This window comes from Coregonus lavaretus (genome assembly GCF_964263955.1).
Source record: "Coregonus lavaretus genome assembly, contig: HAP1_SCAFFOLD_597, whole genome shotgun sequence".
NCBI lineage: Eukaryota > Metazoa > Chordata > Actinopteri > Salmoniformes > Salmonidae > Coregonus > Coregonus lavaretus.
This window is the reverse complement of record NW_028156553.1, coordinates 300,614-312,574: the sequence shown is the minus strand read 5'-3', so window position 1 is coordinate 312,574 and position 11,961 is coordinate 300,614. Positions and strand designations below refer to the sequence as shown.

General features: G+C 44.9%; 1 protein-coding gene across 1 annotated transcript; it reads left to right on the top strand.

Moving 5' to 3' along the window:
- Window positions 1–3,450: 3,450 nt before the first annotated feature.
- LOC311126202 (proto-oncogene vav-like) lies at window positions 3,451–10,899 on the top strand (the record flags this gene model as incomplete). Its single annotated transcript, XM_084200221.1, has 7 exons — window positions 3,451–3,516; window positions 3,832–3,863; window positions 4,429–4,539; window positions 4,675–4,762; window positions 5,479–5,602; window positions 6,760–6,911; window positions 9,555–10,899. Coding segments are annotated over 7 exons (627 nt in total), but the record flags the coding sequence as incomplete, so codon positions are not given.
- Window positions 10,900–11,961: the final 1,062 nt, after the last annotated feature.

The window sequence follows — 11,961 nt, the reverse complement described above, 5'->3', positions numbered from 1 at the left end:
ATTTAGGCACATTAAAGTTCACATGTTAAAGAAGGCATATCTGAAGTGTCTCTGTGTGTCTCTCTCTCTCTTCTCTCTCTCTCTCTCTAAGGGGCTTTATTGGCATGGGTATTTACAATGGTGTTTGTTATTCACTGGTGGCCCTTTTCTTGTGGCAACAGGTCACAAATCTTGCTGCTGTGATGGCACACTGTGGTATTTCACCCAATAGATATGGGGTGTATCAACATTGGATTTGTTTTAGAATTCTTTGTGGGTCTGTGTAATCTGAGGGAAATATGTGTCTCTAATATGGTCATACATTCGGCAGGAGGTTAGGAAGTGCAGCTCAGTTTCCACCTCATTTTGTGGGCAGTGTGCACATAGCTTGTCTTCTCTTGAGAGCCAGGTCTGCCTACGGCGGCCTTTCTCAATAGCAAGGCTATGCTCACTGAGTCTGTACATAGTCAGAGCTTTCCTTAAGTTTGGGTCAGTCACAGTGGTCAGGTATTCTGCCACTGTGTACTCTCTGTTTAGGGCCAAATAGCATTCCTAGTTTGCTCTGTTTTTTGGTTCACAAACACAAACAGACCCCACAGAGCCCCAGGACAGCAACACAATTAGACCCAACCAAATCATGAGAAAACAAAAAGAGCCTCAGGACCAGCTTGCTTAGGGGACTCTTCTCTAGGTTCATCTCTCTGTAGGTGATGTCTTTGTTATGGAATGTTTGGGAATCGCTTCCCTTTCGGTGGTTGTAGAATTTAACAGCTATTTTCTGGATTTTGATAATTAGCGGGCATAGTTATGCATTATTTGGTGTTTTACATTGTACACAGAGGATGTTTTTGCAGAATACTGTCTGCAGAGTCTCAATTTGGTGTTTGTCCCATTTTGTGAATTCTTGGTTGGTGAGCGGACCCCAGACCTCACAACCATAAAGGGCAATGGGTTCTATAACCGATTCAAGTATTTTTAGCCAGATCCTAATTGGGATGTCGAATTTCATGTTCCTTTTGATGGCATAGAAGGCCCTTCTTACCTTGTCTCTCAGATCGTTCACAGCTTTGTGGACGTTACCTGTGGTGCTGATGTTTATGCCAAGGTAGGTATAGTTTTTTGTGTGCTCTAGGGCAGCGTTTCACAAACTCGGTCCTGGGGACCCCAAGGGGTGTACATTTTGTTTTTTACCCTAGCACTACACAGCTGATTTAAATAATTAACTAATAATCAAGCTTTTATTATTTAAATCATCTGTGTAGTGCTATTGCAAAAAACTAAATGTACACCCCTTGGGGTCCCCAGGACCGAGTTTGGGAAACGCTGCCCTGGAGCAACAGTGTCTAGATGGAATTTAGATTTGTGATAATGGCAAACTGACTTTTTTTGGAACACCATTATTTTTGTCTTACTGAGATTTACTGTCAGGGCCCAGGTCTGACAGAATCTGTGCAGAAGATCGAGGTGCTGCTGTAGGCCCTCCTATGTTGGGGACAGAAGCACCAGATCATCAGAAAACAGTAGACATTTGACTTCAGATTCTAGTAGGGTGAGGCCTACTCATTCAAGGGTTTTTCTTTATTTGTACTATTTTCTACATTGTAGAATAATAGTGAAGACATCAAAACTATAAAATAACACATATTGAATAATGTACATTTTATAACATCAAAACTATAAAATAACACATATTGAATAATGTACATTTTATAACATCAAAACTATAAAATAACACATATTGAATAATGTACATTTTATAACATCAAAACTATAAAATAACACATATTGAATAATGTACATTTTATAACATCAAAACTATAAAATAACACATATTGAATAATGTACATTTTATAATGTCAAATGCATATTTGTCTCCACTTTTTGTGGATTGGGGTGATCACTCCTTGGTTCCAAATATTGGGGAATATTTCAGAGCTGAGGATGATGTTAAAGAGTTTAAGGAAAGCCAATTGGAATTTGTGGTCTGTATATTTGATCATTTCATTGAGGATACCATCAACACCACAGGCCTTTTTGGTTTGGAGGGTTTGTATTTTGTCCTGTAGTTCATTCAATGTAATTGGAGAATCCAGTGGGTTCTGGTAGTCTTTAATAGCTGATTCTAAGATTTGTATTTGATCAAGTATATGTTTTTGCTTTTTTGTTCTTTGTTATAGAGCCAAAAATATTGGAGAAGAAGTAGTTTACCCATTCATCTCTGTTTTTGGATAGATAACTCTTTGTGTTGTTTGTTTAGTGTGTTGCAATTTTCAAAAGGTTAGATTCTATGGATTCTTCAATTACATTGAGCTGATTTCTGACATGCTGTTCCTTCTTTTTCCGTAGTGTATTTCTGTATTGTTTCAGTGATTCACCATAGTGAGGCTCAGGTTTTGTGGGTCTATGATTTTGGTTGGATAGGTTTCTCAAAAACGTTCTTAGGTTTTTGCATTCTTCATCAAACCATTTGTAATGTTGTTAATTTTCTTAGGTTGTCTGCTTGACATTTTTAGATTTGATAGGGAAGCTGAAAGGTCAAATATACTGTTTAGGTTTTCTACTGCCAAGTTTACACCTTTACTATTACAGTCAAACGTTTTGTCCAGGACGTTGTCTAAAAGGGATTGAATTTGTTGTTGCCCAGTTATTTGTTGGTAGGTTTCCACACTACTACTTTCCTTCCATCTATAGCATTTCTTAATATTATTCAGTTCCTTTTACTTTGAATCCTCATGATTGAGTATTGCTCTGTTCGAGTATATTGTGATTTTGCTGTGATCTGATAGGTGTGTCAGTGGGCTGACTGTGAACGCTCTGAGAGACTCTGGGTTGAGGTCAGTGATAAAGTAGTCTACAGTACTACTGCCAAGATATGAGCTATAGGTGTACCTACCGTAGGAGTCCCCTCGAAGCCTACCGTTGACTATGTACAGACCCAGCGTGCGACAGAGCTGCAGGAGTTGTGATCCGTTTTTGTTGGTTGTTTTGTTATAGTTGTGTCTAGGGGGGCATATTGGGGAGGGAATGCTGTCACCTCCAGGTAGGTGTTTGTCCCCCTGTGTGCTGAGTGTCAGGTTCTTGTCCAGTTCCGGCATCTCTCTTCTCCTCTCCTCCCATCTCTCTCTCTCCTCTCCTCCCTTCTCTCTCTCCTCCTCTCACTCTCTCTCTCTCCTCCTCTCTCTCTCTCCTCCTCTCGATCTCTCTCTCCTCCTCCTCCTCCTCTCCTCCTCTCCTCTCTCCTCCTCTCTCCTCTCCTCTCTCCTCCTCTCCTCTCTCCTCTCCTTTCTTTAATACAACCTGCTAACAATGCCTATTATTCCTGGAAGTAATTCATAGCTTATTAATGAGTAATTACCATTATAACACGTACTTTGTAGTAAATCATTTCTGTACAATAATGTGCTACAGGAAGCACTGTAAGACACAATGATGTTCTAGTCGTATGATTGGTCTGCTGTGTGTGTCACTCAGGGCAAGAATGTGACGATTGGTCAGATGGGTTGGTTCCCCTGCAGTAAGGTCCAGCCCTTCATCTGTGTGAGTACCACTGACTTTAAACACTGATCTAGGAGTATGTCCGGGATCCAATCCGATCGTGGGTTATAGGCCTTGGGGCTTCTAATCCCAGGCCTTTCTCTTGGTTACACATGGGTTAGATCATCATCAGTGTAAAGATTTCACTGTGTGTAGCATACATACATGTTGTTGATTGCACATTTTATGTTATGCGTGTAGGCTGCACCATATCTGGTATTGATATAAATACCAACATGTGTTTTATTAACTGCTTCAGTTGCAAGGAAGCATGGGTTGTGTTCTCAAAACTGTCTAACCTCTGACCTCTCTCCCCAGAGACCAACTCCTGACCTATCAGACTTCCTATGGTGAGTAATGATACCATTCTATTTACACCTGGTATCACTCATACCTATGTTCTATATATGTACCACCTGGTATCACTCATCACTATGTTCTTGATATGTACCACCTGGTATCACTCATACCTATGTTCTAGATATGTACCACCTGCACTCTTAGAAAAAAGAGTTCAAAAGGGTTCACCGTCTGTCCCCATAGGATATTTTTTTTTGGTTCCAGGTAAAACCCTTTTCGGTTCCAGGTAGAACCCTTGAAGGTTCCAGGTAGAACCCTAGTGGATTCCATGTAGAACCATCTGTGGAAAGGGTTCTAGATGGAACCAAAAGGGTTATACCTGGAACCAAAAAGGGTTCTTCAAAGGTTTCTCCTATGGGGACAGCCGAAGAACCCTTTTAGGTTCTAGATAGCACCTTTATTTCTAAGAGTGTGGTAGCACTGCAGGGTTCTAGGTTTGGAAGTGTTCTGTGTTTCAAAATAGTTATTGATAGCAATCATGGGAAAGGTTTTGTACTGTTCTAACGTAACTGCAATGGGTTCTAGGTTTGGTCATTTAAGTGATTTGGGTTCTAGGTTTGCGGGGAACATGGACCGGTCAGCGGCGAAGAACCTCCTGATTTCACGGTCAGACGGAACGTTTCTGGTCCGCCAGAAAGACGGAGGAGAGTTCGCCATCAGCCTCAAGTGAGCCCCGCCTCCTTACTGGCCAATCAGAAAGGCGCTGTCTGACAGCTGGCAATCATAGGATGCTTGTTATCTGTTTTCTCTCTCTTTCACACACACACACATATTCTCATTCACTCTGTCTGTCTCCTCCAGGTTTAACATGGACATCAGACACATCAAGATCACATCAACAGAAGGCCTCTACCGCATCAACGAGAAGAAAGCATTCAAAGGGTTAATCGTACGTCATTCCCCTTCTCTCTCTCTCTCCCTCTTATCACTCTATCTACCCTCATCTCTCTCTCTGTCTACCCTCCTCATCTCTCTCTCTGTCTACCCTCCTCATCTCTCTCTCGCTCTCTCTCTCTCTCTCTCTCTCTGTCTACCCTCATCTCTCTCTCCGTCTACCCTCATCTCTCTCTCTGTCTACCCTCCTCATCTCTCGCTCTCTGTCTACCCTCATCTCTCTCTCTCTCTCTGTCTACCCTCCTCATCTCTCTCTCTGTCTACCCTCCTCATCTCTCTCTCTCTGTGTCTACCCTCATCTCTCTCTCTCTCTCTCTCTGTCTACCCTCCTCATCTCTCTCTCTCTCTCCCTCTGTCTACCCTCCTCATCTCTCTCTCTACCCTCCTCATCTCTCTCTCTGTCTACCCTCCTCATCTCTCTCTCTCTGTCTACCCTCATCTCTCTCTCTACCCTCCTCATCTCTCTCTCTGTCTACCCTCCTCATCTCTCTCTCTACCCTCATCTCTCTCTCTGTCTACCCTCATCTCTCTCTCTCTCTCTGTCTACCCTCATCTCTCTCTCTCTCTGTCTACCCTCCTCATCTCGCTCTCTCTCTCTGTCTACCCTCATCTCTCTCTCCGTCTACCCTCATATCTCTCTCTCTGTCTACCCTCCTCATCTCTCTCTCTCTCTGTCTACCCTCATCTCTCTCTCTCCCCTCCCCCCGTTAGGAGCTGGTTCAGTTCTACCAGCAGCATTCACTGAAGGAGTATTTTAAGGAAGTGGACACCACCCTCCAGACCCCCTTCAACCAGCCTGAACAGAGTGATACACCTTTCAACACACCCTCCCCAGGTACACACACACTCCACCCTCCAGACCCCCTTCAACCAGCCTGAACAGAGTGATACACCCTTCAACACACCCTCCCCAGGTACACACACACTCCACCCTCCAGACCCCCTTCAACCAGCCTGAACAGAGTGATACACCCTTCAACACACCCTCCCCAGGTACACACACACTCCACCCTCCAGACCCCCTTCAACCAGCCTGAACAGAGTGATACACCCTTCAACACACCCTCCCCAGGTACACACACACTCCACCCTCCAGACCCCCTTCAACCAGCCTGAACAGAGTGATACACCTTTCAACACACCCTCCCCAGGTACACACACACTCCACCCTCCAGACCCCCTTCAACCAGCCTGAACAGAGTGATACACCTTTCAACACACCCTCCCCAGGTACACACACACTCCACCCTCCAGACCCCCTTCAACCAGCCTGAACAGAGTGATACACCTTTCAACACACCCTCCCCAGGTACACACACACTCCACCCTCCAGACCCCCTTCAACCAGCCTGAACAGTGATACACCTTTCAACACACCCTCCCCAGGTACACACACACTCCACCCTCCAGACCCCCTTCAACCAGCCTGAACAGAGTGATACACCTTTCAACACACCCTCCCCAGACACACACACACACTCCACCCTCCAGACCCCCTTCAACCAGCCTGAACAGAGTGATACACCCTTCAACACACCCTCCCCAGGTACACACACACTCCACCCTCCAGACCCCCTTCAACCAGCCTGAACAGAGTGATACACCTTTCAACACACCCTCCCCAGACACACACACACACTCCACCCTCCAGACCCCCTTCAACCAGCCTGAACAGAGTGATACACCCTTCAACACACCCTCCCCAGGTACACACACACTCCACCCTCCAGACCCCCTTCAACCAGCCTGAACAGAGTGATACACCCTTCAACACACCCTCCCCAGACACACACACACACTCCACCCTCCAGACCCCCTTCAACCAGCCTGAACAGAGTGATACACCTTTCAACACACCCTCTCCAGGTACACACACACACACCCCAGACTTCCTACAAACCTCAACTTATTTCCTTCCATAACCTCAAATATAAGTACTGTATGTTTCAACACACCCACCCACGCTCACCTCCCTCTCTCTCTGCCCTGTAGGTGGCAGTATGCATTCGTTCGGCACAGCAAGGGCCAGGTATGACTTCTCAGCCAGAGACCGTACAGAGCTGTCTCTGAGAGAAGGAGACACAGTCAAGGTCCTGTCTAAGAAGGCTCCCAATGGATGGTGGAAAGGAGAGGTCTATGGACGGGTGAGGACCAACACACACCATCAACACATTCACACAGACACACCATCAACACATTCACATACAGTATATACAGTATGATCATCACACAGACACCTGTCAACACATTCACATACAGTATATACAGTATGATCATCACACAGACACCTGTCAACACATTCACATACAGTATATACAGTATGATCATCACACCTGTCAACATGTACACTACCAGTCAAAAGTTTGGACATACCAACTCATTCAAGGGTTTTTCTTTATTTTTTACTATTTTCACATTGTAGAATAGTGAAGACATCTAAACTATGAAATAACACTTATGTAGTAACCAAAAAAGTGTTAAACAAATCAAAATATGTTTTATTATCTTTAAAGTAGCCACCCTTTGCCTTGATGACAGCTTTGCACACGCTTGGCATTCTCTCAATTAGCTTCACCTGGAATGCTTTTCCAACAGTCTTGAAGGAGTTCCCACATATGCTGAGCACTTGTTGGCTGCTTTTCCTTCACTCTGCGGTCCAACTCATCCCAAACCATCTCAATTGGGTTGAGTTTGGGTAATTGTGGAGGCCAGGTCATCTGATGCAGCACTCCATCACTCTCCTTCAAGACTGTTGGAAAATCATTCCAGGTGAAGCTGGTTGAGAGAATGCCAAGAGTGTGCAAAGCTGTCATCAAGGCAAAGGGTGGCTACTTTGAATAATCTGAAATATATTTTGATTTGTATGACTCCATGTGTTATTTCATAGTTTTGATGTCTTCACTATTATTCTACAATGTAGAAAATGGTACAAATAAAGAAAAACCCTTGAATGAGTAGGTGTCTAAACTTTCGACTGGTACTGTATATAGAAGTACAACCCACATAACTTTACTAGAACACAGTCTTGATCACACAGGAGTTGTTGAAGGTCTCTCTCTCTGTAGGTTGGTCTGTTCCCAGCTAACTCCTGTCTCTCTGTCTGTAGGTTGGTCTGTTCCCAGCTAACTCCTGTCTCTCTGTCTGTAGGTTGGTCTGTTCCCAGCTAACTCCTGTCTCTCTGTCTGTAGGTTGGTCTGTTCCCAGCTAACTCCTGTCTCTCTGTCTGTAGGTTGGTCTGTTCCCAGCTAACTCCTGTCTCTCTGTCTGTAGGTTGGTCTGTTCCCAGCTAACTCCTGTCTCTCTGTCTGTAGGTTGGTCTGTTCCCAGCTAACTCCTGTCTCTCTGTCTGTAGGTTGGTCTGTTCCCAGTTAACTCCTTTCTCTCTGTCTGTAGGTTGGTCTGTTCCCAGCTAACTCCTGTCTCTCTGTCTGTAGGTTGGTCTGTTCCCAGCTAACTCCTGTCTCTCTGTCTGTAGGTTGGTCTGTTCCCAGCTAACTCCTGTCTCTCTGTCTGTAGGTTGGTCTGTTCCCAGCTAACTCCTGTCTCTCTGTCTGTAGGTTGGTCTGTTCCCAGCTAACTCCTGTCTCTCTGTCTGTAGGTTGGTCTGTTCCCAGTTAACTCCTGTCTCTCTGTCTGTAGGTTGGTCTGTTCCCAGTTAACTCCTGTCTCTCTGTCTGTAGGTTGGTCTGTTCCCAGTTAACTCCTGTCTCTCTGTCTGTAGGTTGGTCTGTTCCCAGCTAACTCCTGTCTCTCTGTCTGTAGGTTGGTCTGTTCCCAGCTAACTCCTGTCTCTCTGTCTGTAGGTTGGTCTGTTCCCAGCTAACTCCTGTCTCTCTGTCTGTAGGTTGGTCTGTTCCCAGCTAACTCCTGTCTCTCTGTCTGTAGGTTGGTCTGTTCCCAGCTAACTCCTGTCTCTCTGTCTGTAGGTTGGTCTGTTCCCAGTTAACTCCTGTCTCTCTGTCTGTAGGTTGGTCTGTTCCCAGTTAACTCCTGTCTCTCTGTCTGTAGGTTGGTCTGTTCCCAGTTAACTCCTGTCTCTCTGTCTGTAGGTTGGTCTGTTCCCAGCTAACTCCTGTCTCTCTGTCTGTAGGTTGGTCTGTTCCCAGCTAACTCCTGTCTCTCTGTCTGTAGGTTGGTCTGTTCCCAGTTAACTCCTGTCTCTCTGTCTGTAGGTTGGTCTGTTCCCAGCTAACTCCTGTCTCTCTGTCTGTAGGTTGGTCTGTTCCCAGCTAACTCCTGTCTCTCTGTCTGTAGGTTGGTCTGTTCCCAGCTAACTCCTGTCTCTCTGTCTGTAGGTTGGTCTGTTCCCAGTTAACTCCTGTCTCTCTGTCTGTAGGTTGGTCTGTTCCCAGCTAACTCCTGTCTCTCTGTCTGTAGGTTGGTCTGTTCCCAGTTAACTCCTGTCTCTCTGTCTGTAGGTTGGTCTGTTCCCAGCTAACTCCTGTCTCTCTGTCTGTAGGTTGGTCTGTTCCCAGCTAACTCCTGTCTCTCTGTCTGTAGGTTGGTCTGTTCCCAGTTAACTCCTGTCTCTCTGTCTGTAGGTTGGTCTGTTCCCAGTTAACTCCTGTCTCTCTGTCTGTAGGTTGGTCTGTTCCCAGCTAACTCCTGTCTCTCTGTCTGTAGGTTGGTCTGTTCCCAGCTAACTCCTGTCTCTCTGTCTGTAGGTTGGTCTGTTCCCAGTTAACTCCTGTCTCTCTGTCTGTAGGTTGGTCTGTTCCCAGTTAACTCCTGTCTCTCTGTCTGTAGGTTGGTCTGTTCCCAGCTAACTCCTGTCTCTCTGTCTGTAGGTTGGTCTGTTCCCAGCTAACTATGTAGAAGAGGATTACTCTGAATATTGCTGATGTCGCCTCAATGTCACACCTTCACCTGTGTGTGAAAGAGACAGCGTGTCCCAATTCAATCCCTCCCCCATCCCTTGGCCCTAACCCTTTAAGGGGCAGTGCAGTCAGCAATGTGATTTTACTGGGAAGGGGGGGGGGGGGGTTCAACAATATTTCCACACTATGAAGTTGAAATAACACTCTGAAATTGTGAAAAATTATGATAATGACCTTTTAGCTTTTTGAAAACAATGCTTGGAATTTCAGCCTGTTCAGGTGGGATGGAGATTTTGGCCCAACGCATGACATCACAATCTGATCAGATGTTTCTGACCAATGACCAGTCATCTTTTTATTTGCATATGTATCCTCCTACTTTGAAATAACACTCTGAAATTGTGAAAAATTATGATAATGACCTTTTAGCTTTTTGAAAACAATGCTTGGAATTTCAGAGCAGGCCTGACTGGTGTCACGCTTTTTCCCCCGTCCCTAGAAAAACACAGCTGATTAATCTAATTGCATTCTGAACTGAAGATCATGATTATTTCATTAATGGAGTCAGGTGTCTTAGCTGGGGCAAAAGTGTGATACCAATCAGGCGGACTGGAACTGCCCAATCACTGCTCTAGAGGCTAGACTATCATATCCTCCAATCAGGGCTGTGTATGGAAACATATTAAAATTTGTATCAACATGCCGACACGATCAGACTGAGCATTTCAATGGCAAAAGGAGGCTCGGGGGGGGGGATGATACAAAATATATTTGGAGTTATTTTCATATAATAAACACAGTGATTTACTAGACATACAGTGATGATGTAAAAAAAATTAAATCAAAAAGACTGCATGTAGGCTATAAATGTTTGCATAGATCTGCAAGATAGAGGCAATATGGCGGAAGCTTCACCACCACCATAGAGCACTAAAGGACATATTAGCCTGGGAAGCACCACTGAGGGCTTCCACCATTTTTTATGTAGTCAACCGGACGGGACTTCCAACTTCATTGGCTGATCCCTCCTGGTGACCCCTGTTGGGAGTCATGTGCAACCGGGTCATCAGGAGAGATCAGCCAATCGTGAAGAAGAAGAAAGATGCAATGATGCTGCCTCTTTCCATCTCTATGAGCATTACTACACACGGATACCTACACAGACCCTTCAGACATGTTAACATCAAGGGGTTAGGGTCAAGGGGGAGGGGGAGGGGGGGGGGTCCTAAAGACAGGGACCCCTGGCTTCCTCCTATGTTTATAACTCAATGTACTGATTCAATGTTTCTGCTGTGAATAAAACCTCTGCTTTACAGTATGGTCTGTCTCTGTCCTGTTAACATTGTATATAGTTAAAGAGCGACTGCCTTTAAAAAGCAACGAAACAGTTATTCTAGTGTCAAAATTGACTACAAAGTGTAAATAGGTTCATTTTGGTCATAAAGTCAGTCTCGTCTAAAACGGAGTTTGGAACATCCATGTGTCACAATGGATAAATGAAAGCTGGGTTTTGATTTGACGATGTCCATTAGCCCACTAACATGGGGTGAACAGCTGCGGTGATCGCTCTCTATCCAATAGCATAGACAGACCTGCCCGGTGATCGCTCTCTATCCAATAGCATAGACAGACCTGCCCGGTGATCGCTCTCTATCCAATAGCATAGACAGATCTGCCCGGCAGCCCGACTTTGTTTACATAAGACAACACAACGCCATTTTGTTTTGAGAAATACTGCACCAAACACCTTCGATGTAAAATTGCACAACTAAAAACATCCTCTGCAAAAATTACTGATTTCTTGAGTTACCTTCGATTCATTGAGGATTTAGGCTTCAGTGTCTCATGGGGAGAAACATAATTAACCAAACGCGGAATCGGTCAGGAAACACACCTCCAAGACTGAATCTCGTTTTTCCTAATGTGCAACAGAAAAACCACACGTGCCAATTGGCGTGTTCAGTGGCTCTTTAAAGATACTCAGTGATTTGACGTCGCCACGAGCAGCTGAGAGGAGCGAGATGCACGACTCCTCTCTCACACAATCACACAGTCTCTTCACGGTTACAAGGTGGGAGTCACGGGACCAAAACAGCAGAGAAGTCGAGCCTCGCGCTTCAACGCTCTTAGTTGTTTGCGGAAATCGACCCACTATGCTGTTAAACTTTGTGCATCTACGTCACATCGCTAAGTCCACCGTTAATATCATTGCAGTTAATATTGTCTAATGTTCTCAGAGGTTCCGTCCCAAATGACATCCTGATACGTCAACAGAAACAGGGTCCATAGGAGTCTGGTCTAAAGTAGTACACTATATAGGGAATAGGGTGCCAGTTGGGTCACAGATAATCAGGTTAGTTATGAGAGTTAAGACAAT